The sequence below is a fragment of the Rhyacophila brunnea genome, unplaced genomic scaffold (assembly GCF_057557595.1).
Source record: "Rhyacophila brunnea isolate RB1 unplaced genomic scaffold, BYU_Rbru_1.0 scaffold_13, whole genome shotgun sequence".
Classification (NCBI taxonomy): Eukaryota; Metazoa; Arthropoda; class Insecta; order Trichoptera; family Rhyacophilidae; genus Rhyacophila; species Rhyacophila brunnea.
In genome coordinates, this window is record NW_028232785.1 from 30,155,865 (window position 1) to 30,183,334 (window position 27,470).

At 36.5% G+C, this 27,470-nt stretch overlaps 2 protein-coding genes across 3 annotated transcripts; one reads left to right on the top strand and one right to left on the bottom strand.

The window, feature by feature from the left end:
• Nucleotides 1-922: 922 nt before the first annotated feature.
• LOC147077242 (uncharacterized) lies at nucleotides 923-6,012 on the top strand. 2 transcript variants are annotated; one of them, XM_085941472.1, is made up of 3 exons: nucleotides 923-1,138; nucleotides 2,465-2,623; nucleotides 4,060-6,012. In XM_085941472.1, the coding sequence occupies exons 1-3, from the start codon at nucleotides 1,083-1,085 to the stop codon at nucleotides 4,088-4,090; spliced, it is 246 nt and encodes an 81-aa protein (XP_085797598.1). In that variant the 5' UTR covers nucleotides 923-1,082; the 3' UTR covers nucleotides 4,091-6,012. The 2 variants fall into 2 exon arrangements, with proteins under 2 accessions (XP_085797598.1, XP_085797597.1); XM_085941471.1 differs by having other exon boundaries at nucleotides 957-1,138; nucleotides 2,468-2,623.
• Nucleotides 6,013-20,972: 14,960 nt separating this feature from the next.
• Nucleotides 20,973-26,584, bottom strand: LOC147077243 (uncharacterized). The gene is made up of 3 exons (XM_085941473.1): nucleotides 26,315-26,584; nucleotides 23,655-23,777; nucleotides 20,973-22,079 (listed from the first exon to the last, which is right to left on the bottom strand). Exons 1-3 carry the CDS (start codon nucleotides 26,471-26,473, stop codon nucleotides 21,096-21,098), a joined length of 1,266 nt encoding a protein of 421 aa, XP_085797599.1. The 5' UTR covers nucleotides 26,474-26,584; the 3' UTR covers nucleotides 20,973-21,095.
• Between the last annotated feature and the right edge of the window lie 886 nt (nucleotides 26,585-27,470).

Consider the following 27,470-nt stretch of genomic DNA (forward strand, 5'->3'; position numbering starts at 1 on the left):
AATATAGAATGAATAGATATAGATAATTGTATCGCTAGATTTCAAAATCAGCCAAGTCCATAATAGATGAATAAGAGAAAAACAGCTTTTTGTTTTCTCAGATACAAAGTCACAAGGGTGAAAGTTTATATTATTTTGAGTATAGAATATTTAAGATTAATAAATTCCACATTTTGATAATGCAGAAATATTATAAAGACGTAGTTCTTCAGCAATTTACAAAAAAGTCAAAAATACCTAAAGGTGGACTTGGCTGATTTTGAAATGTAGCGACATATATAGTCAATAATGTCTAAGTACAGATAGCATTTAAATTAGATTTGGTGGTATATATTTTGTTAGTAATGTATCCATACAACACATTACTTAAGCCTCAATTACATTGAGCTTCTTTACGAGCTGTTTATTGGCGAATTTACAATCTGCCTGTAAAGTCGCCCAGTGTAATCATCGAATAAGCTAATAAGCAGGTTGTAAACACTCTACCGAGAAAAGTTGAAAGCCGGTCAATTTTACACGCTACACGCCGGCGTGTGGGCCTACTGCGTCTGCGCAGTAGAGCGTAGTACCAACCTCCCGGTAAAAAAACGAACTACATTCCGTCAAAATAGTCGCTGGCTTGTGGTTTCTCAGCGAATGAAAAGTTTTGTGTGTAATCATCAAATCGCAGTAGCTGAATCGCCCGCTTTTAAATTCGCCAATAAACAGCTCGTAAAGAAGCTCAATGCAATTGATTGGAGTCATGAAATGATGATAAAAAATACTGTATAAAAAATAGGGCGGAATTTTGACGCTGCTAAGGGGCGGCATTTTGTTTAGGGACGCCAGTGCGTACGAGTGCGCTTGGTGTACTTGGATCGTGGCAACGCAGCCGATTTTTTAAAAAATGGCAACACTTTATTTTTGTCAGCTTGTATTTTTTGTCTATGAATATTGCCGAGACGATCTGTCAGTGTTTATCTCTACGTTTTAGCTTTAAAAAAGTAAAATGGACATTAAACGCGAACCAGACGAAGCCGTAACTGGTATACAAGGCAACCCACCGAGTCCAGTTTGGGTTGATGTACCAATGAGCACTCCAGATGTATATAAATATATCAAACAGGAGAAATTTGACGACACCGAGCAAACATTTGAGGTTAGTCTTGCTTAATTGCGTGAGAGCTTTCTGATGCCTAGTCCAGACAAAGATACATCTGTTCTTAAACACATAAACATTGTATCCAAACTGTTCGAAACTTACATTAATATCTATGTTATCTTCGGGTACATAAAAATAAGGATTCAAGTACTAATAAGTATAAATAACGATTCAGGAACTAAGTTGTACTACTTATTCCATTTGAGTGGTTTTTTGCGACCCAGGTTTCGCCTTTCGGCATCTTCAGGCACTGTGCACACTAACCAAAAGGCAAATAAGCACTGACAACAAATACTACTCTAACTTATATAACGAACATTTATCGAACACTTAATACCTATGTTGTCATCGGGGGACACAAAAATAAGGATTTAAGTTTTGTACAATTCCATTTGAGTCGTTTTTTGCGACCCTAGTTTCGCCTTTCGCCATCTTCAGGCAATGTGTACACTCAAAAACGAAAACATTGTTCATGTACCTACACGATTTTTTGGTCTGGATTATCGGAAAAATTAGGTACCTATGTGGGTTAATTCATTACATTAATGATGTTAACTGCCATTGTTGTTGGAATGACAATTGTAGATAATCAATATAATAAAAGACAATATATTATAATACTTCCACATAATTTAATTATAGCGATTGAGAGCTTGTTAAGGTGGCGCGTGTCTCGCCGCGCTTTACGCGCGAGTAATGACACGCTGCTCCTTTGAGAATTAATAAGTCGAAATATACTGGCAATATATTCTTCGCATTGTACAAATTAGAGGAAGTAATTATATTTTGAACTCTATAACAAACGTGGCAGCAGACATCAGAGGTCCCTCAAAACCTCAACACGCGCGTACTGGAGAGTCTGGTAAGCGCCGCGAGTGTATGTGGACGGCGCAATGAGGTCACCAGTACCTTGAAAGCGCGAGAGTCAAATTGTGCCATCTGGGAGACCTCTAACATAGGTTTCATCCACTTCAATAGGACATTTGTACGCGATTTGTATTTGATAGAAATACTGAATAAATATTAAAGAATACAGAAATATCATTTTAACATTTCATATTGATTTCCATAGTAACGCAATTATATATTAATAATTTAGTTGCTAGGACCCCTTAAAAACCGACAATAATAACTTTCCATAAAAAACAGAATTAACTGAAAATTAATTCAATTCTGCTTAAACAGTTGCATTGTCGTCGTGTTCTGATATATTCTAAATTTCCAATGTCAAGAAAAAATCTGTACCGGACAAACAAGAATACGAGCTAATGAAAACGTGGTAAAATCATGAACATTCATCTTCAATCTATGACGTTTTTTCAGCAGTCATCAGACAATATTACCAACATCAAAGTTGAAACTAATTTCCAGTGCAAAAAAGAATACGACAAAGATGACGCAGTCAAAGTTGAAATGGTGCCATTTAAGCATGAAGACGCTGAAGCTGGGTGCTCATACAACCAACGTGGTGAAGAAAACCAGGTAATATTCATATCATCACCTTCACCCGTAGATCTATCACTAGATGAAGACGTTCTTAAGTCTTATCTATTCTTATCAGACTTGCATTGCCACAAATTATCTCCAATAACCCAGAATATTTCGCAGTTCACAGTTCGCCGTGATTAATTCGCTGCCTAGGCAACGGAACAATTCTAAACTATAATATTATACTGTATAATCGTCACGATTGCAGTATCATACTGTGGCGTAAAGGTAGTGCGTACGGCTGATAACCGAACAATCGGTGGTTCGAATCCAGCAGAGTGCGTTTTTTGTCGTGTGAAAAAATAAATTATGTGTTACATGTCACACGCCAAAAATACACTCTGATCTGATTTCCGAAAGGCGCCAAAAGAAGTATAACTTCAAAAAATATGATCGTAACTACAAATCAAATTTCCAAGCCCAAAACGAGTCCTGACATCGTTGCTCGATCTCCAGCAGTATCTGACTCATCCTTTCTCCATTTTAATGCAGCATAGAGAAGCCGAAACCTTCACATAATTTCCCTTTCAACTTATTTAGAGCGAAGCCACACGGGTGCTGCGTCGCTAGACCGCTGTATTCCGACTGCGAGTGGGAGTGAGTACGCAACAGCGGTGCATCCTCACTTCCGCTCGCAGTTGAAATACAGCGGTCTCGCGACGCAGCGTGTACGCGGCGCCCGTGTGGCTTTGCTCTTGGGCGTAAAACCCACTTAACGCAGCGAGTGGGGCACTCGCGCAAAATTTCATAAGTGGCGCGTAAATCATCGAAAATACAACGTAATCAAATACGCCAGCGCACACTGGATTTGACGACGCATTGTGCCCGCTTGACCCATGATTCACCGTTGTGTGGCTTCTCAGCGGCACGAATTAACGAAAATACAACGTAGTCCATTCATTGAACACGGCAAGCAAAATCACGCTTCTGGAAGCGTCATCGATAGACGGGCGAGAAGGCACTATTTAATAACAGTGAACTCATTGTTTAGTTATTGCGTGTCCGATATTTCGCTGGTAGAATGATTTCATCGTTAATATTAATTACAAGCCCCGAGAATTTTAATAATATTTTTATTGCTTTGTTATGAGAGACGCTGATAATAATAATTATTTTGTGCTTCTTGTGCCCCTTATTACTTAGGTGAAGGGTAATGCGCGGGTGGGAGGGGGCCTACTTCGTAGAGAGTGCACCGAGCGCCGCTTTGGTGGGCTTTATGCCTTAGATGTAATTTTTGATGACCTAAATATTAGCTGCATTCCTCGCAACCACAGGTCACTGCATAGCGGCTGATTTCATAGTATCAAAATTATTCCAGTAATGGATATTAAACCTGCGACTACCTTTGATTTGTGACTGCTACATGCCGTCCTAGTCGGCTGGAAGCCACATATTTCTCAAAGTTTACAATTTGTTTTGTTTGTTTCTAGATCGATGACCATGGTACTGCTCGGAGTATAGTTAATAAGAGAATAACTACACTAATAGACAATACTTCTACCAGTAAACCCAAAAGGAATGTTTTTGATATTGAGAACGATAAAGGTCTTACGAAACAAATAAAACCTCTAAATCCAGAAAGGATAACCATAGATGAATCGAATATAAAACAGGAGATATTATTCAATGGTAGTGCAAAGGTTATTCGAATTAACTTGACTAGAATTCAATATTTTTTACGGAATTTCGTCTGCAGTAATTGCAACACTGTCTTTCGATCCCAAGGCACTCTGGATAGTCATAATTCAGTTAATTGTAAAGATGTTGGGAATATTTCTTCAAAAGATGATAATAATAGTTCTGTCAAATATATAAATGACACAGTAAAACAAATTCCTTGTGATGTATGCTCAAATAAATATACTACACCACATGCCCTTAAAATACATCAAACAACTCATACAATCCAGAGGCCGTTTCAGTGCAATATTTGTTCTTACAAGGGTAGAACTTCGAGTAACCTCAAGGTGCACAAAAGAAATCACACAGGCGAGAGACCATACGCCTGTAATATTTGCTCGTATCGATGTATTTCTTTGAATTATCTCAAAAAACATCTGTCGACTCATGAAGATGAAAAAGGACATCAGTGTGATCTTTGCTCTTATAAATGTCGAACTGCCAGTAACCTCGGAATACACAAGAGAACTCATACAGGCGAAAGACCTTATGAATGTGATATTTGCTCGAGTAAATACACAACATCAAATGCTCTCAAAAGACATAAAATGACACACACGAGTGAAAGACCGTTTGAGTGCAACCTTTGCTCTTATAAATGTAGAACGTCTGGCAATCTCAAGGTTCATGAAAGAATTCATTCAGGCGATAAACCATATGCGTGTGATGTTTGTTCGAGTAAATACACGTCATCAAATGCTCTAAAAACCCATAAACTTATTCATACAAGTGAAAGACCGTTTCAGTGCAGTCTTTGTTCTTATACATGCAAAACGTCTAGTAACCTCAAAGTTCATGAAAGAACACATACGGGGGTGAAACCGTATGAATGTGATGTATGCTCGAATAAATATACAGCGTCGGGTCCTCTAAAACGACACAAAATGAGTCATTCCGGCGATAAGCCGTTTAAGTGTGATGTATGTAATTATAAAACCATTGATCCCAGTAGCCTGAATAAGCATAAAAAGATTCATATTAGACTTGCTGCATTATTAAAAGAATGACTAGTTCAATTAGATCAATTACAATCGTGAAACCACCGCCATCAATCACATCATCAGATTAATAAAGCCTGAGTATAACTTTTTGCACAAGCAATGAGTGGCCCACTTTTCAGCTGACGAAGGCCTCTTCAAGCTGCATCCACGTCTCGGTCCTGTGCGTTACGTTGCCACGTACTTCTGCAGAACTTTATCATTTCATCGATCCAGCGGCCTCTAGGTCTACCTTGCAGACATTTGTACCTCTTGGATACCACTGGATGACTAAATTTGTCCAACGATTGTCTCTTCGAGTTATGTGTCCAGTCCATCTCCATTTGAGGCTTTTGATGAACTATATTACATCGCAAACCCTTGTCAGCTTGTTTATCCACTCATTCCTCTTTTTGTCCTTTCACGTTATGCCCAGCATGCACCTCTCCATACCACGTTGTGCTACTCTAAGTTTATGGATCTCTCTTTTACTTAGGGTCCATGTTTCACACTCATATGTGATTACGGGAAGCACACACTGGTTGAACACTGCGCTTTAGGCACAGTGGAAGGTCACTTTTGAAGACATTATTCAGGCAGCCAAGAGCACTCCAGCCTAGCTTTACTCTGTGAACAATTTCATCAATTATAGTAGGTACCTAATATGTAGTAATGTGAATTTCTTTATGTAAATAAAGCCATTTTCGGGCCTGACAGTATGTATATAAAATTCTGTCGTATTTTTTCACTGCTTATTACCCATCCCCATGTTTTTTTTGTCCATTTTGTAAGTAACTAACAGTCTTGAAGGTACGGTACCTTACTTTATATTTTTATAATATCAGACCCTTAGATTATAGAAAAATATAGATAGAGCTATTGCATGTGTTTGTCCTTCAAAACATGACGAACTTTTTCACGCACTTGCCTCGCCCCCTTCACGCTTCCTCCGCGACCCTTTCCAGGGTTATTCGAAAATATGTATGGCAGTGTGCGTGTCGTAGTGTTGCCAGATATCGAATATTTATTCCAATGTTATAATTTTACAAGCGATGTTTTATAAATTATATTATGGCAACACTGGCGTCTTGGCTATGCGCTTGGTAAAACATTACTCACTAAAATCGGCTCATGCGGAGGGCTTGATCAGAGCGGAATTCTGAAATTATTTTTAATGATTCGGAATTGATATAGTCTTTAAAATACGTTCAAAATTACCTACTGCAGGCACACCATTGACAAGCGAGAAGTCAGAGGACAATAAATAATCAGATTTTTCTATGCTCTGCTACTGATCAACGAACAAAGTAGAACTTTGACAGTACCTAGGTAAAGTTGTCATTGAGCATTGCCCACTGAAGAAGGAAGCCGATAATTACACGACTGGTCCTTATTTTCGCCCTTCTCGTTGTCTATGGATGACCTGTCATTGTCTATAGAGTGCATATACTGACGCGGCTGTCGTGTTTACACAGGGAATGGTTTGATTTGAATAGATTAGTTACATGATAAATAATACACCAGATTCAACACACCTTCTACAAATGTAATGCATTGATCAATGCTACATATTTTTTGGAAATCGATATTACCACCGGTTTTTGTGTAAAGGACTGGTCTGACTTTGACAGCTGATGAATAACAGGAATGTATATTATTTATAAATAACACTGATAGTTAATATATTTGATTTGATAATTTCTTATAATTCAATTTGAAACGAGAAAGGGCGAATCAATAATATGTCAAGCAATCTGGGATCTGATTTTGACAGCTGAAAAGTGGAACACTCGTTGCTTGTCCAAAAAGTTATGGTCAGGCTTTATTAACCTAAAGATGGCGGTGGATAGAGACATAAACATATCGTAGGTAATTAAAGTCATCCGATAATCCTGAAATTGTGTTTTATTTTTTATGTACTTACATGTTTTGATATTCTGAATGATGGACTGGTTCATTCTGTGCTCCGTCCAAGAAATCATCGTATTTTTTCTTGAACGGACCACATGATGAACCATTCAATCATCCAGGGACTCCAGATAAAGGAACGGCTAGACAATATGTCTGACATGCATTCTGCAGTTTTTTTGACATCTTGTTCGGCGTGGACCAGATAATCTGAAGAGACTGATGGTTTTGCAAAGAGCGTTGGCGTATTGGAGCGACCTCGTGAAGCACCTTAGTGGGTGCAGACTTCACACTGCCGTGAGACAAGCAGATGATCGAGAGTGGTGAAAAGTATTGGTCACTCAGAAAAAGAGAAATAATTTCAAGGTAGCCACGACCTTCAGTCGTGAGGGAACGACTAGCATCTGGAAACTGGGCGAGTACCTAAAATATCAAACATTTTTGAAAGTCAACCGCAGACACGGGGTGCTTGACGCGACAAAAAACCCGTATGCCTTGCGTGCCAATGGAGCAGGGTCATTAAATTGCCGAAAAGATTGTCAATGACGTTACCAATGATAAAAGTAATATCAGGTTTTTTAAATAGGTGTTGAAAGGAGCTGAAAAACAAAAGCTCTTATATTATATTTCAGAAGTACTTTACAACGTTTTATTAGGTCGTATTCTTATTTGTCCGGTGGTTGTTTATCCAGTACAAATCTTGCAATCGATTTTTCTCTAACTTCCCGACTAGCTAGACATTTGAAACGTTTAGAATACCTATATCAGAACACGATGCCAATGCCTTTTTTAATACTTTTAGCCATCTTTAAGAAGAATTGAATTCATTTTCAGTTAATTCTGGTTCGTAGGTATGAAAAGTTATTTGGGAAGAAAAATGTAATCCAGTCCACTATTTTGGTTGCTAGGGGTCTGGGGTCCTAGCAACTAAATTATTAATATATAGGTACGTACGTTAGATACTATGGAAATCAATATGAAATGTCAAAATGATATTTCAGCAGGTAGGTATTATTTCTATCAGTACATTTTTTTGATTGTTTTAGCTAGTCAAGTCAAGTTTATATGATTCAACAGAAAATTTAAAATTGCTGTAAGTATATAAAAAGTTCTTTTTATCTTGTAATTATTTTTTAATACCTACCTACCTACCAATATTATGGGGAAAATAAGCCGGGAAACGGTTACCTTACGTTCTGTGCAGACTGCAGTCCTTCTATGATTTCTACGAAACCCTCTCTCTAACAATATATTATATCGTCAAAAATCATTAAATAGTAATCAAGCCATTCAGAGAAGGGGTAGGATGACGTTTTCATGGACTATCCCAATAACACTTATCTGGGTCACCATCATTTGTTGGCAAATATGGTTAAACTAAATTGAATGTCATAAAATTAAATAATTCCATAAAGTTTAAGTTAAAAATGTTTAGAAAAAAAGGACCAGTATGTGAATCAGATGCAGGAGCACCGATGTATATAACAATTGACAATCTGCACATCCCGGAGGCGCTAACATCACAATCATTCATTATGGAAGAAAATACTGCAAAATGCGATGCTGCTTCGAAGGTTATTTTATCATGCTTTTTACTTATGTGTCGGCGCGGATCTCGTGGTTCAGTGCGTAAGGCGCTGGCCTTTCATCCCGGAATTCTGGGTTCGATTCCCAGTAAAGTCAAAATATTATATTTATATAATCAAATATGTAAATTCCTCAAGCCTGGGAGTTTTACCACTATTATTGGGCTTCACGGCCTGTTGTGGTGTTTAATAAAGAAACAAATAATATTGTCATAGATATAGATTCCGGTTCTGGCAATTTCGTTGTTTTTCAATGTGTGTATGGATTTACCGATAGTGGCGAAGGGTGGAGGTAGGCTGTAAAGATTCAACATACATAGTGCACAGTACACTTTGTCAGTCATACAGTGACGTCCCTAGATAAAATGCCGCCCCTAAGCAGCGCCAAAATGCCGCCTCATTTGTTCATACATTATTTTTATCATCCTTTCATGAGTCCAATATCTAAGAAATGCGTTGTATGGATACATTACTAACCAAATATCAGAGTAATTTTATTATTCGCAAATCTGCACGTGTCGTTTTTGGTCACCAAGGACGTCGAAGGGCAACGAAAGTAAACTAGATATCGCGAACCCGACAAAACCAGTGAGCTGATTTTTTTAATGGAAAGATATTTTCGTTGTTACTAAGTTAAGGTACTTATCTATTTCTATGTATTCCAAATGATTTTCCTCGATTTACCGCCCTTCGAGTAACTGCCGCCCCCAAGCGACGCTCAATCTGCCTACCCCCACGGGACGTCACTGCAGTCATACGTATTCGGTTTCATCGAACTAATAGTAGGCACCTAGGTACATATTATTCTTCTTGCAGATGGTGCTGGTTAGGTTTTAAAATTCGATTAAGTCTTGCCTAAACCAAACCATAATAGTTTAGGTATGCTATGGGCGATTCGACACAAATAGTGCACACTTTTTCAGTAATATCTACTTTATGTTTTGTTTTCGTTGAATTATTGCAAAAATGGTCAGTTTTTTTAAAATTCAGCCATGCCTAACCAAACATGACAGATAGGTATAAAATATTCTTCCATCTATAAATTATCTAAAATTATGTATGATTTAATGGCATAGTTTTAGACAAATATTTTTTGACTAGGTAATCTCTTATAGCTTAGTTTACGGAGGGTCTAATTGAATTTTAAAAGCTAACTAACACTATCTGCAATTTATAGTGTTGGTTCGATGAAAGCAAAATATTTCTGACTGGCAAAGTTAATTGTGTACAATTTTTATGTCAGATCTTAACAGCCTGCCTCCACCCTTCGCCACTGCTGCCAAATATAATATTATATTAAGGTTGCTTGTTATCGTAATAAATTGTTGGGGTTTCACTGCGTGTTCTTCATCCTTCTTTTCTCGACGTTTCGGGCTTGTTGCAGAGGCAATATCAGTGCTCGAAATAGAAAATCTTACTAACCGGAGCGCTGAATAATCATTCAAAAATATCAAATTATGTTAAATATTTTTCGGATATCATAAGGGCGATATGCCTAATAATCAGGATTTCATTTATACTTGAAATGGCTCTGCACTAATACACATTACCCCCCCCCCCCCCCCTACACAACATTAAAATGTAGTTTTTTGTTAAATGGGTACCTATTCATTTTTGCAAAATCAGTTATTTTTCGTCAATTTTCTTAGAATTGGGCTCTTATCTTCAATATTCTAGAAGCTCGTACATTTATGTATTCCTTCCCTGCAAGGTTCTTTTGTGATTTCAAATTATTTTTCAGGTTCCGGAGACCTAATAATTTAAGGTCGTGGACCTGTAGCCCCTTTAGCCCTTTTTGTAAACACATCTGAAGTCTGAACAGCCTATATTATAGTATAGACCTTGTAGGACTAATCATTAATAATTAATATACAATTTTTTTCCCACGAATCAGTTCTTACAACTTTAAAAACTACATGCAATATTATCTCAATAACATGAAACGAAACGCAATTTTCAAAGAAGCCACGAGCCGGAACGGTATCTTTTAGAATTTCATGAACAGGAACGGCGCTCCGGTGCGTTCCGGTCTATTTCGAGCCCTGGATATAATAATAATTATTGTACCTACTGTAATGTGTATGAATACGAACGCCACTTAGGGACCTTGTTATATCGAAAGGGGATTTATTTAGCTAACATCAAAAGATGGATACATACAAACTTGACTTTCGAGACCAATGGATATTTTCCACGGTTACTAAAGGATGCTATCAAAATTCATAGGATCCGTGATAATATCAATAGGGACAATGGATTACGTTAAGCAACGTAATGGATTCTAGCATAATCGTATATTCGATCTGGTGTCTCTGGTCGTCATAACTGACACAGTACACTCTCAACTAATCAGATCTTTTTTCTATTTACCTACTACATACTTCGTTCGAGACGTTCTTACTCATACACGGTACGTTATTTATTTTCCTGAGAATAGCCTCTGCAACGAGCCCGAAACGTAAAGAAAAGAAGGAGAAAGAACACGTTATAACAACCCAGAAATCGATATGGACCTAATAGGTTCAGCAATTAGCTAACATCCACATTCCTCTCATGCAGTGCCATCTTTAGATAAATAAAGCCTGAGTATGTCTATTTGCGCAAACAACGAGTGGTCCACTGTTCAGCTGTCAAAATCAGATCCCAGATTGCTTGACATATTGATTCGCCCTTTCTCGCTTTAAGTTGAATTTAAAAAAAAATCTTAATAACCAAATATATTAACTACTTATCAGTGTTATTTAATAATAATATAATTACATTCCCGTTATTCATCAGCTGTCAAAGTCAGACTAGTCCTTCACACAAAAACCGGTGTTAATATCGATTTCTAAAAAATGTATTGTAGAATTGATCTATGCATTACTTACATTATTTGTAGAAGGTGTGTTAATGCTAGTGTATTATTTATCATGTAACTCATCTATCCAAATCAAACCATTTCATGTGTGAACACGACAGATGCGTCAGTATGAGCACTCTATAGAACAATGGCAGGTCATCCATAGACAACAACGGGAGGGGCGGAAAAGTAAGACCAGTCGTTGTGAATGTATCGGCTTTCTACTTGAGTCGGCATTGTCTCATCCCATCCAAGGTATGACGCATTTATTTGACTAGTAATCTTTGCTTGTAGGTCGTCATCGAAGCTATCGTGGAAGTAAGAACTGAAGTCAAACCACTCCTTGCTCCAACCTTTGATCAAAGCTATCATTTGGCGGAAGAATTTGGCGAATGCTCCAAATGCCTGACGATTGGTAATTATTATCCACTGGTACGTACCTCATCCCTGTTATTATTGTACTAGAATAGGTATTTCCAACCAGCGACGTCCCGTGGGGGTAGGCAGATTGAGCGTCGCTTGGGGGCGGCAGTTACCCAAAGGGCGGCAAATTGAGGAGAATCTAGAAATATAGAAATTGCTACCTAAACTTAGTTATAACGGAAATATCTTTCCATAAAATTCAGCTCACTGGTTGGAAACATAATCTATTAATTAGTTACTATAAAAGTTACTATAAACGTCGACGGTGGCCGAGTGGCTTAAGCGTTGGACTATCACGCCGTGGGTCCCAGGTTCGAATCCTGGGTCTGGCAAGTACACATATTGTTTTTCAATTTGTGTGTGAGTCAGGGTATGGACCTAATAGGTTGAGCAAGTGGTTGACATCCATTTCTCATAAAAAACAAAATCTTTTAAAACAAACCTCTACTCTGTGGAGGCCCATATGATCTTATTAGGATCGGACATGGTCAAAAAAAAAAAGTTTTAACAGGACTATATTTTTTTGTCGGGTTCGTGATGTCTAGTTTACTCCCGTTATCCTTGGTAGTCACTTTCTTGGTGAACAGCAATGACACGTGCATACTTAATTTAAAATTTATCAAAATATAATATTTACCAGTCACTCTTGAGTTTTTGAAGTTGTCAAGTATATTTTTAAATGTACGAGTACCTACCAAAGATGGCATTTAAATAATTGGATTTTGTGGTATATATCTCGTTAGTAATGTTGGATTAGATATTGGAGTCATGAAAGGATGATAAAAAGTACCTTCTGTATAAAAGAATGCGGCGGCATTTCGGCACTACCTAGGGGCGGTATTTTGTTTAGGGAAGTTACTGTTTCCAACAGGTCACAGATTTACTGTTACCTAAGTGGTGACTCTAACAGATTTGAAAGTTACAGCTGCATCGAAGAAATACGAAGAAGATAGTTTTTTCTTACTTTTTAATTATTAGTAACCATGTCTTTACTTTTTCGTACAAGGTGGTTGTTAGTAATTTTGAAAAATCACAAACACCCAGGCTTTGATAAAATCCATAAATATATAGAGTCCTCCGGGTCGGACCGGGTCGAGCCCAGGGTTCCCGGATGGAAAGCCAGCGCCTTACGCACTATACCACGAGAGCCGCCGCGGCCGAAGTAAGATGGTTAGTAGCTGTCGTGCTAATTGAAATCACTGAAAGAGATTTTAAACAAGAAATGGCAATATAAAATTATTTCGAAAAATATGCTATTTCGGCAGACAAGATCAAATTAATCGAAGTTATTATTCAAGTAGGTAGGTACCTACCTACCTAGATTTTACATAATATGTTTCCCCATTAAAGTACTTACTTAGTTTATTTATTTATTTAAGAATACAAAACATTGTGGACATGACAAATCTAAAATCAAGACGTACACAACATGAGATTAACATTATAAGTGAAACATTACCCTCACAAGAAAGAAGAAGAGAATATAGAAAAAAATCAAAACATACCTACTTAAGTACAATTTAATACAGAAAAATATATTTTTTGAAAACAAAAAACAAACAATTGTATACAGAAAAATACAGTTTCAAAAACAAAATGCAAAGTACATCATTGAAAATGTCTATGTCTTTAAGGAGCGCATTTACTAATCTTGCACCCGTTGCTAATGTTGCCTGATGGGCTTGACACGAGGAAACGGTTCCAATCGAGAATAAACCATGGCTGCGACCACGTAGGTAATTATTGACAGGCGCATGTAAATTCAAATTCATTAGGACACCAGGATTGGAAACCATCCCTCATATTTAATGTTTTCTATAATATTATGTTGTATTTAATGACACACACTGGTAAATCCCATATAAGTGTGATGTATGCTTATTTATATGCTTTGTGACTAGTACTTTTCAAAACAGATAAATTAAATACATGGAGTAATGATACATGGATACTCTATTTTTAATAATCAAAATAAAAACACTATATAAATACGATGTTTGCACATTTAAATATACGTTTAGGATAGGTTTGTTAGTAACAGGAGTTAACAAAGTAATAGCAGTAACGGCCAACCGATCTCGAGTGTGGAAAAATATAGGATAAAATTAAGCACGTGTGAAGAATACGTCATTTTAATCTTGCCTTTCATTCTGAGAACTGCTCTCAGTTTATGAACTGACGCTCAATATTGGTGTATTTGAAGGTTGCAACACACACTATTGCACGTATATAATGTGTGTTTCATTTTCGTAGTTCACTCACACATTCAAAACCCTGCTTTAAGATGTAGTGTATTGTATTGTTAATTATTACAAATAAGTTTACAGATTATAATTTAGATCAGTGAAATCACGAGTATGCGTTCTGATGAATTGCGAGTTGATCGGGCGAAGCGGAGCGATAACCTTACCGTTAAATCTTTGATAACTGAATGACGATGTTGCCTTCTTCTACTGAGTGTTTTATATTGATTCGATACAATAGAAAATTCTGCTATCAACTACTTGAATATTTTTAATAATCATGCTTATGAGTTTTATTATGCGATGCATGATTGTTTCGTAAATTATAAACAATTGATTTTAATTTGAACAATTATGCAGTTTTAATATTTGAGCAAGAATGATTTTCATACAAACAACTTTTGTGCATATAATGGTAAACTTACATAGCATTATTTCCTAATTTGCGATATTATTGATTAATTGAATTATTATATTATTTTGCTAAGTTAATTGTTGAAGTTTGATTGACTCACAAAAATCGCATGTTTTGCAATTTTAACAATATTATGTTGCAAGATACATTGTAGTTATAAATTAATGGTTTCCTGCCAAATCATGCTGAATGGTAGGGTATTGACCCTGCACAAATAATTTGACCCTTTTATCACCACATTGCTTGTTTCTAGGTCGATATCAAACCTAAGGTAGAAGTAAAACCCAAAATAGATCCTGTACGCGTACTAGCCGCCAATGAAATCCTTCCTACAATCAATGAGTATGGTGAATGCTCGTATGCGTCTATGCGTCACACTGATTTACGGGTAGGTACCTACTAGATTATATAATATAATGACATGAAGCGCCTAGTTTCAAAAGCCCCTTAAACGGTTTTTGAAAAATTTTGAGTTAGATATGTATTTAAATGAATATTTTTGTTACCTCCTTAAGGTGTTAGGTCCTTTATGATGGCCAAAAATTGAACTTTAAAAAATGCCAAAAACCGTCAATACGTATGATCAAAAATTGAGGATAATTTCAAAACCCGCTAAAATGGTTGAGTCTGCTTTTCAAATACCCCTAAAATGGAAAACCAAAATACTCTTTAGAATGTAACAAATTAAAAATAAATACTTACATAACGTTCACAGATTTAATAGATATGATTTTTTCACATTTTTCTCAGAACTAGGTACCTAAAATTATTTTTGGAGCTTTTGAAACTAGGCGCTTCACATATAAATTGTACATAAAACATTTCACCGTAGAACAGTAATCTTTCTAATCGGAAAGAAATTACCGTATAGTTACTATTTGGTCTCCATTTTTATTAGATTCGATATTAATACAATTTACATAGCTAATTTTGACAGAATTCACGAATTCAGGAATGAAAACCTAATCTAACCTAACAAATAATTCAATATATCATAGGCTATTTTTAAAATTTGCTTGCTGCTGGCTTACTGTAAAGTGTAAACCGACAGGAACCGTGTTTTATTTAGATATGAATTTGATATCAGCAATATACGACCCAAAAAGGTTGGACGGTCTTTAATATACGGCCATATTATATTTAACGGTGAAGTGTAATACGGTGAACTGCATACGTACAAGTTTCCGGACACGATAAAAATCAATAATCAATAAAATTTCTTCCAAACATTTTTCTGTTGATTTAGAAAATTGTTTTAGCAATAATTGTTAGAAAGGTTTTATTACCAAGTAATAGTACCCACGCTTAAGCGCTCGACTATAAAGCGGTGGGTCCCAGGTTCGAATCCTGGGTCTGGTTCAATTTGTGTGTGTCAGAGTATGGACCGAATAGGTTGAGCAAGTGGCTGACATCCATTTCTCGTAAAAAACAAAAATCTGTCAATACAAACCTCCACTCTGTGGAGGTCCATATGATCCTATCAGGATCGGACATGGTAGAAAAAAAATGGTACCTACCTAAATTCTATCAATCTTTTTGTAGACTTCTACGGAGCCATCTATCACAAAACTTGGCAAGAACCATCTACCCTACGTGAGATTCGATAACCTTACCAAAAGGGGCAGTAAAACCAAAATTGTGGATACTACGCCAACAGAGCAGGATAATTTTTGTAATTTGATCTATGCAGTCGTTATAGTTGTAGTAACAATGTTTATGTGGATAAAGTTCATTGAAAAAAATGTGGTTCGCCTTTTTGTCATAAATTGAACTCACCACGGTGATAGGATTTCATATTATCATTGTATTATCATTTTGCTACAGCACTTGATGACGTCGCTAGGCTAAGGCCCAGTCCAGCGTACGGGCGTTCCGCGGAGCGTATAAGGGTATAAACGTATAACCAAAAAAATACATTGTCTACGAACATTCTCACGCACGGTTATACGTTTGAGTTGCGTGCACCGCTCAATGCTCCGCAAAACGCCCGTACGCTGGACGAGCGCTAAGTGTCGTCCGTAACCCTTAGCCGGCTCGCACATCACAACTCGCCTCGTGTGCCTAACCGCCATAAATCAAAACTTCCGAGAACGGGCGGCAAGTGTTGCATGACACAACCTCACACATCTATCTAGCGACAGTCACGCGTAGCCTTCGAAACGTATGGGTATGTCAATGCGGTGATCGGCGAGCCGATATAGGAATGACTAATTCGTAGGCGTCTCTTTGTGACTTCGACCCTCCCGAGAAGGATGCAACATGTCGAATGCAACAGCCAGATGTTTTTTTCGGACGAAACAGATGCATTCGATCAATCTGCGAAGCTCCATTTGGCAACACGTGTTATGTTGTTTCGTTAAATAACGATGACGTCACATCGACGTATTCGACACGGTTTTAGGCGAGACGAGTTCCAATGTGCGAGCCGACTTAATTGCATGATGTTGCCTTTCAGCAATAAGCCGTATTATTTTGTTGTATTTTCTTGTGTGAATGAAATTGTATTTAAAAACTTGCAGTTCTCTGCAGTGGAGAAACAGTGTATTAACCTTATGTAAACGCTAATTTGCGTTGTTATTTTTTTAATGGAAACAATGACCCTTATTTTTAATTCAATGAATAATTCACAAGATTTAAGGATGTAACATTATATTAAGTATATTATATAATATTGAACATAATTTGGAAACGTTTCATGTTCAATATAATAATATGGTACTAGAACATTAGTAAGTATACCTAAGTACGCTATAAAAACTAAATAATTAGAGTGATCCGTGATGTCAGTTGTAATTGAGGCATTTAATTGATACATATCTTGATTTAATATACAAACACCGATAGCCAACATTATTAACGCGATTTGATAAGCTTTTCATGTAAGAACTACTAGTTTAAATCGAAGTAATTACGTTAGATACCCGTAGATTAATTGGAAAAGCACACTGCCGCTAATCCAGCGGCTACTGATTCAAGTACCGTTGGGTGTCGTATTTTTTTTTTTTCATAAATGGATTATTTTCAAGTGTGTAAATGCATGAGATGTTTTTAAAATATGTAGGTTTTATAAATGTTGTATTGTGTATAAGTGAAATAATAATTAACAAAATCCACGTAGAATAAAAATAAACTCCGCACCCCTAGAAAATAACCTATATTCTCAAACAAACACACTTTTAAACCAATTATTACTAAAATATTATAACTGTGTTATGTAACCCTTTCTGTGTGTTTATGTGTTAATAAATAAAGGTCCTCGCAGACTTGCCTACATATCTATTTGATTATTGGTTTCAATACCTATCTACATCTAATTTGATAAAAATAATTATGCCCAATTAATTCATGTGTAATAATTGAATACGTGTATTAATTAAGGCACTAAGTAGCAAAAAATAAAAACCTACATTTTTATAGAAAAATGTTCTACACACCAACGCTAATAACGTTAACTATGGTCTAAGTGCCTCAAGCAAGTCAAAAAACTACAGCAAAATATTTAAATCTGGTGACGTTGTAAGTCCGTTGGCCTGTTTTATTTATAATGGTGTAAGTACCATTGCAGTGGTCAACGGAATTCAATATAAAATGACTGACGACGTTGTGTTGACACTCGCGAGTTCTTAGTTCCTAAAATTATGGAAGCTGCCGAGATTGCTTCACACTGTCTAATACATTTTTTAAAAGGTCTGCTTCATGAAATTTTACTGCAATGACTCAGTATTCTGTAACCACAGGCAATACTACTTTTTGGTACTTAGAGCCTTAATTAATACACGTATTCAATATTATGATTTATGTAAATCGAAGGTCTCTCTCTCTCTCTGAAAATACATGATAGTGCACCCTTCCTCCGAGTTGGTTTTGATTGGTTTATTATTAAGTTAACTATAATGTAGCGGTCAAAGGCCTCAGGCCTTGTCAGCAATGTAAGAATTAGTGAGTCATTTAATAATCGCATAATCGTCCCACCTAGTCAGCATATTCTGAACGCATGATATTCTTCGATGGGGTTTGACTGCCTCGGGCTAGGTCGTCGAAACGCTCGAAGCTGCAATAATGCAGAGGTCAGTAGATTTCTCAATTGCAAACGATATCAACAATGACTCTCGCAATTTACCGAATATTCATGTAGGGTCTATAAATAGCGGGTCCAAAGTTGATGAGTTAGCCAGTGTCAATCTTAATCCGATGAGTCATCTACAAGTCAGTTAGATCTCAACTCCGCACAGAATTTCTTTCACCGTATCATAACTCTTGTTACATAAACCAATAAAAACTCGTTCCTCCATTAATCCGAGCTACTACAATCAGACTTCTTATCTCAACTCCGGGTCATCTCCTACAGCGATCTCTTCCAATTACAACCAGACCTGCTAAATTAATATTTATAATGGCAATGCATTAGGGCATGGGAAGGCACAGATTAACAGAAAAAATACTAAATACCATGGTCGAAAGTAAATTAATTATATAAAATTAATAGGGTTTTTAACTATTAATTATGTATCTCTGCATTTGTTAAACCTGGTAGATTCTAATGGGTGGACTATGAGCAAGAATGGACGGGAGAAGGGAAACCTGGATACCAGACTGGACGGTCGGAGGTCGATTGGCAGCTCCAGAATGAAAGGCCAGCATCTTACGCAGTTAGTTAATAAACCGACTATTAAAATTTTGCTCTGACTTTTATCTAAACTGGGAGAAAATGTATGCTCACGTCTTGGGCTCCGAAGCTGGAGAATGAATTAATATATTGTATAGAGACTAAATATTGTTTTATTATTAAAAATAATATGTATAACATTAATAAATTATACTTAATTGTTTTTTTTTTATAAAAAAAAACTTGACACTTTGAAACACTACTTTTACTACCTACGTACATGAAATAAAAACTATAAAAGTAATTAAATAATATGTGACAGACATTTAGAAAAACACAAAGGGAATGTAAGAAAATTCGTTACCTTACTTTGAAAAGGTTCTAATTGCAATTAACCATGTTTTGAGCTATGAGCGTTTGAAATTTGGAATGGTCATATTTTGAATATAAAAAGACATAAAGATAGAACTCCGGAATACTGCTAATTCCCATATTTGACAATAGATGACTCTAAAATGAACGTATATGATAGAATATGGCTAATGGAACCTTTTCACACCAAAAAGTCATTTTAGGCCAAAATGTCAGTTAGAACCTTTTCAGAGTAAGGTAACGAAATGATAAATATTTACATAATCACTCAATTATTTTGAATTAGGATATTTTTTATTCAATGTACATATTGGTTGGCACCAGTATTTGTTCAAACTATCTATATAGGAGGAATCTATGAGATATTCCAAATCGCGTAAGTATGTTTAATAAAGAATGGTAAATTCTTAAAATATCGTATAGTATTAAAAGTAAAAAAAGTAAAATACCATGGCGGTCTTGAGCGGAGTATATGCCCTGCCACCGCCATCTTTAGATTAATAAAGCCTGAGCATAATTTTTTGCACAAGCAACGAGTGGTCCACTGCCATACTATTTATTGATAAAAAAAAAACTTGCAAGCAGAGTTTGGTATTCTATAATGACTGAAGAGTATAAATAGATTATTGGTTATTGTCGTTTAGAATCGACTGTCACATTGACAAACGTCCTAGTGTATAATGATATTATTATATACACAAGAAGTTTACTTACGTTGATCGTCAATTCCAATTATTAATAGCACAGAACCACTATATCAGATGAACTCCAAAGTCTCCAAGGTCTCCAAGATACGTTAAAATAATCTGAAAGAAATCTGAAACTAAGAATACTCCGACATGTGAACACGACAGACGCGTCAGTTTGATCACTCTATAGATAGACAATGACAGGTCATCCATAGACAACGGAAAGGCGGAAAGGTAGGATCAGTGGTGAAATGTATCGGCATTCCTCTTCAGTCGGCGATGGCCCTGCACACAGACTTTTTATGGGCCCCTGTAGCACCGCTGCAGGGTGAGGGAAGGCCGGCCACGACGATGGAACCCATGAGGCTGTGCCACAAGGTTACGAAGTGTCGCATTCTTTGGCGACATCCGGAACACATGTCCCAGCCACGTAAAATGTATCTTCGTGCTTACCTCAATCACCGAAGACTGCTGTGGTATTTGTAACGCGGTCTATTAATGTACCCCTAAGATTCGGCGGAGACATCGATTCTCAGAGCTCAAAAGCCAAGACCTTTGAAGCTTAGTAAGATGAAATGTCTCACAGCCATACATGAGCACAGGTAGCACGCACGCGTTGAATAAACAACATTTGGTTCTCACAGAGCCTTGACTTCCATGCGATTCCAATTTGACTGAATGCAGACTCCGCGAATATATATTACCCTAAATAGTATTTATATAAATCACATTTGTATAGTGGGCGCCACCGTATTTAATTCATTATTTTTTCTGTGGTTGTTTTCATGTCTCTTTAAATTAGTCGACACCGTACATCGAAAGTCACAAAAACTACATTTGAAAGGTTTTTCTCCACTGTGTATTAAACCGTGCCTTTTCAAATCACTCGACACTGTACACCTATACTCACATAAATCACATTTAAAGGGTTTTATCCCGCTATGAACCATACTGTGCCTCGTCAATTGACTCGAACTACTGCACTTATAATCACAGAAACCGCAACTAAAGGGTTTCAGACCGCTATGTATAAGTTTGTGAGCGTTTAAATTGCTTAAACTTGCCGATTTATAGTCGCATATTATGCACTGAAATGGTTTTTCGCCACTGTGTATCATTTGGTGTCTTTTTAAATGACTCATATCAGAGCATTCGTAATCACACGTATTGCATTTGAACGGTTTTTCACCACTATGAACCCACTTGTGAGCTTTCAAATTTTTCGATTCCTTACATGCATAGTCACATAGGTCGCATTTAAAGGGTTTTTCTCCACTATGAATCAATGTATGTCTCTTTAAATGATATGCATATATCGATTGATAATTGCATTGTTTACAACTATACAATTTTTCTTTTAACCTGTCGTTTTCGGGTGAAGAAACGTAATGCACAGACGTGTGTCCTTTCAAATCTTTCGCGGATGGGAAAAACATGTAACATTCTTTGCAGATAAAGTTTCTTCGAAAAAAGAAAGTTCTATTTAAACATAGTCTCACTTCCTTCATGACAGATGCGTCGAAAGGTTCATCTTTGACGTCACCAACGTGAATATCTATAACGTCATCAACTTTAGGCTTAGACGCATTTTCAATCGGTATATTTTGTTGTTTCTGATGTTCCAACGTTTCAATCTTAATGCCCTGTTTGGAGTCATAAAATACCGACTGAAATGGAGCCACCGCATTGCTGTCACCAATGAAGGGTACCTACAAATTATTAAATACATGAACATGTAACCAAAGAAGACACACATAACGTTATTTGTTGATACCTCCATTATTTTTGACGCTCGACACGCACGGTAAAAGTGAAACTTCTTTAAAGTAAGTCATATTATTTCTTGAATTATATAAAAAAAAATCAATTGCCATGTAATGGTAAAAAATATGAAAAATTTACAACATAAATTGAATAATATGTAAGTAGTTGGTTGGGCCAATTATGGTCGCTTTTTTCACCTACGTCAAATCCCCAGATATTGACGCAAGTCAAAGCGCTCAGCAGTAACAGGTCATCAGTCGACCGTGATTAAATAACGCCAGTTACCTCATAACAACAAGTACGTGTAGGCTTGTTACAGCTAAAACGTCGTTTAATGGTTAAATCGATTATACAGACAGATTCAGTTCATTGATGATTCATTGATGAACCACGACCGGGTCAGCTTGATATAGTGTGACCGTCGGTCAAGCGATACTTCCGAAAACCTGGGAAGCCGTAATACCGACTCTTGTCATTCATCAAACTCATTTATCATACCATTAATCAAAAGTGTACCGTAGAGTGACGCGCACCAGGTAACGCAACAAACAATACCACGCGAGTGATAGTGCAACCAGACCACGGAGCCTGCCTCGACAACAATTAGGTTAGTGCCTGGCAACCGCCCAGTATTCACATCCACTATCACAATCATTCCATTATTCCAATAGAAAAAAAACACAATTTTGGAAAAATGAATACTGGGTGAGATTGGTGGAATTTGAAGTACGCCAGGTTAAACGTGAATATAATACACAATTCGAGAGATTCATAATATACGGATCGATAGCTTAGAAGCGAAAGCACTCACCATGAAAGTGAAAAACGTGAATTTGGGTCCCACTTGGTCACACTTTTTTTTCTATATGTATGTTTCTAAGGTTTTTTTTTTCGTAATAAAGAATCTAACATTCTTAAACCTCTACATTCAGAATTGAATAATAATTACAAATTGATAGTAATAGATGTAATCTTATTTGATTTTGTTCATCTAATTATTTTTATTATGATTTTACCGAGGCTTTGACTGCGACTCGCTGTCATATCGCCTCTTCTCATCTTGAAGAGGATACGCCGATCAGGCCCTCACTCCAATTCTGTTAAAGAACTTTACAATTCTACCAAACTCTTCCGTTCTACCTACCGCCAGGGCACCTTTCAATTCATCAACATTCTCAAAGATATCCGCAATTCGCAGCTGTACTCTGTATCGTTTATATTTAGGGCATTGTACTACTATATGCACAATGTCCTCCAAAACATCACATTAATCGCAGAGCTGCAAAATCACATCAAATCTTTTACCCATTGTGTATATGTTCTTAGCCTCAGTATCAGCTTAAGATCATTTCTCTTCAAAGGAGACTACAGAAACCAGGGCACCGAACGTGAGGATGGTAAAATGGACTTCGAATTAATTAATAGTTGCGTTATAGTGATTTATGTGAGTTATAAACTGCAACTACTAAGTAGACGAAAATAGTTCCAAATTATTGTTCCACGTGAACAATTAAAATTACCTTGTTAACGATGCTGTCTTGGGAATAAGAGCAGCTTGGGCCCGTATTTTTCTCGTTTTTTATATCTTCCAATTGGATATCATTTTCAGTTTTTATTTTGGAGACATCTTCACCTGTATTGACCTAAAAAAACATTGCCTTTAACAAAAATTCAACCACATAATATTGTAAAATAATTTCATTTGGTACATTACGTTTGACCGGAAGCCAGAAGGGAACCATCGACATGTTACACTCAACTTTGCTAAATTTATATATAGTATATAATTGTGTTTTGGGCTTCTGCTAGAATGGGCGTGGCTAATATAATAATGTAAAAGAAATTAGAAAAATTACACCAATTAACTTCTAAGCAAGAGTTGAAAACTTTGATTTATTTCAAAACCGATTATCTCAGCTGCAACCAAACTGACTTATTCACTTTAACCCAAAAACCACAGTACACTGAACTCCCCATTTATACGGTAGATATGTCCCGCACGATACCGTGTTAAAAAAGTATACACTAAAATACATTAAAAAATCAAAGGTAACAAAAATTATTCACTACCTATGTTTTAAGGCTATACCTCTGTTGAGGCACGGTCTAAAAAGATCATGGCTACGCGATGCGCGGATTGCGGGTCGCGGGTGCAAATGACGTATGCCAAACGAAATATAATTTGTCATATAAACCCAACATACGTCCGTTTAATGTTTATTGTTCTATTAGTAACAATAATAATATATTCATTGACATGTTTTCTTTATCAAGTAAATGGGTAACGTTTTTAGTCAAATTTACACGATTTAAGAATTAATACCCCCGTCGCCATCACGAAACAAATTGACGGGTTCCCAGCTCGACGTTCTCTCTCCGAATGGCAGCGACTCCAAAATTTCGTCGCGCCTGTAGTTGAAAATTATTTGCCGTTTCACTGATGTATCGCCTTAACACATTCTGGCCAAATTGGTCTCCAACATGCATTCACCGTGTTATTTCTAAATCGTGTAAAAAACCGTGTAAAAAGGGAGTTCGGTGTATTCATAAAACTATGTCCACCTATATACTCATCCGTTACATGTAAATTGTACGTAAAACATTTCACCGTGGCACAATTCGCCGTGAGCTTTATATCAGAAAAAGATGACCGTATACTATACGGTCTTCAATTTTATTAGATTCAATAATGAACATTAATTCAATTTTCATAGCTGATTTTCGTAAAATTCATGAAATCAAGAATGAAAACATAACCTAACCTAACAAATAATCCAGTATATCGGCTACTTTCAAAATTTGTTTGTTGCTGGCTGTCTGTAAAGTGTAAACCGAATATAAGTGTTTTTTATTTAGACATGCATTTAATATCAGTACTATACGACCCAAAGAGGTTGGACGGTCTTTAATATACGGCAATATATCTCCGATACAACAAGTAAAGTGTGATACGGCGAACTGCATACGTACAAGTTTTCACATACGATGTGGAACATGTCAACATCCGAAGTGATTTGATTGAACGGAGTAATTGCCTTCCCAAATGACATCACCAATGGCAATTTAGGTGTGCACATTGAGAGAACAAACAACTGATGCTCCCGATTTCTAAGATAGTTGTCAGGTATACACAGGCACAATATACTACCAAGAATGAAAGACTTCTCATTTTCACCACGTATAAGTCGGAAAAAATACGTGGCCAAATATAGATATCTTCTAGTGTTTAAACAACAATATGTAAGCATACCCAAAAGGAACCCAATTGGATAAAACCACGGAGAGTATCCATACAACCTCAAGTAAAGGAGACTCAAAAATTTCTACTGAACTCGCTCCAGCATAAAGTCGTATTTTAACTGATGTGAGACCCAAACAATCGACCCACTCCCAAACTGGCTTTTTACTAAGGAGTTGTAATATCTGAAAAGACCGGAACCTACGCAAGACGAAGCCCAACATTAATTGCAGTGCCTTTCTATAACTAATCAATTTTACATGTTGTCAACGGTTCACTCTTGGCTTCCAGATAAACCGTAATAAACACATTTTTTTTTATCTTTGTGAAGAGTTGTTTTTGAAGTTATACTTCTTTATGCGAGTTTGGAAAATCAGATCAGAGTGTATTTTTGGCGTGTGACATGTAACACATAATTTATTTTTTCACACAAAAATAAACGCACTCGATTGAATTAGAACCACCGATTGTGCGGTTATCAGCCGAGCGCACAACCATTACGCCACAGTATGATACTCCAATCGTGACGATTACACAGTATAATATTATAGTTTAGAATTGTTCCGTTGCCTAGGCAACGAATAAATTATTGTCGGCCATTTGCAATTCCTTACGTAAACAAACTATTAAACGTCATAGTAGCAGTTGTTACTTTAAAAATAAAAACAACGATAAAAAATTATATAATTTAGTAATATAAGTGTATATAAATAAACCAACGGCGTTCCAATAAGTGGTCCTTTTTCTTGAGTGTGTAATTTAACAAGATAATTAAGAGCTAGTCGAAGAATCTAGGTTATCACAAGTTTTGTTTTTGTTTAGTTACGCCAAAGAAGTAAGTATAAATTCTAACGCGCGTACATAAGTACACACACCGATTTTTTTTCATAATATTTCTTACAAATATTTCATAAATCTGGCATTAATTGTTGCAAAACTAACCTCAAAACGGAAATTAATATCGTCAGGAATCTCTTGCTTGATATAAATATGATTTTGTGGGGTGTTTGGAAGCTGTATTGGAACTTCAAACCAAGCCGGACTGGACGCTTTTCTTTCCATACTAATTTCACCTTCATCTGGTTCGCTTTTTATATCCATTTTATATTTTAAATACCAAAAATATCACTATGCCAACAGAACTAGAAACAAGTGACAATATTGACAATCGACATTTTTTGACACTCGTGTGTTGCCCTCTTTTTTTTCACTGAAGTTAACCAGTACCAGTGTTGCCATCTTTTCAAAGTGGAATTATAGTACAGAGCTTCCAAAATTATAGTATTTGGGGAAAAAATATAGTACGCGTTGTCACCAGCTGTTGAAAATATATAAGTTTTTTTGTTTCTCAGAAATAAATAACGGAGAATGTGAGAAACTCAGAGACCCCTTTTGTTTAGGTACCCATGAATTCAAAAAAAAAACATTTTTTTACGTTTTACGAGCAATTTTTTTCCAAGCTCTCCAAATCTTCTTATATTCCGAAATAATTATAGTACTTTACACCATTTTATCGAACGGAAATATCGAAATGTTAGTACTTTTCACATATTATTTTTTTTGATATTTTCAAAATTATAGTATTTTGGGCGTACTATACCAGCTGTTTTATGTCGTACATAGTACGCGGACTAAAATTATAGTACAAATATTATAATTTATTATAGTACGGTTTTAAAATTATAATATTTTGTCAACAATTGTAGGACCACGCATTTTCTTCGGTTTATAATGTAAGGTTTTTTGTTTGTTATATTGACTGTTCTACAGTGGTGAGGGGTGGAGGTAGGCTGTTAAAATCCACCATAAATAGTGCACACTAAGTGTAACATATGTAACATGTACTCTTACATTCTGCTTCTTCCACGGCGCTACATCCCGGGGTGGGATTTGGCCTCCTCCACAACCGCTCTCCACTCACTCCGGTCTCTTGCCACACTTCTCCAGTTACCGGGTCTTCCTATATGAAACCATTCCACTTCTACGGCGTCAGCCCATCTCCTTCTTGGACGGACTCTGGGTCTCTTCCGTTGGGGTAGCCACTTCGTCATGATCCTTGGCGCTCTAACTTCATGCATTTTCTCCACATGTCCCGCCC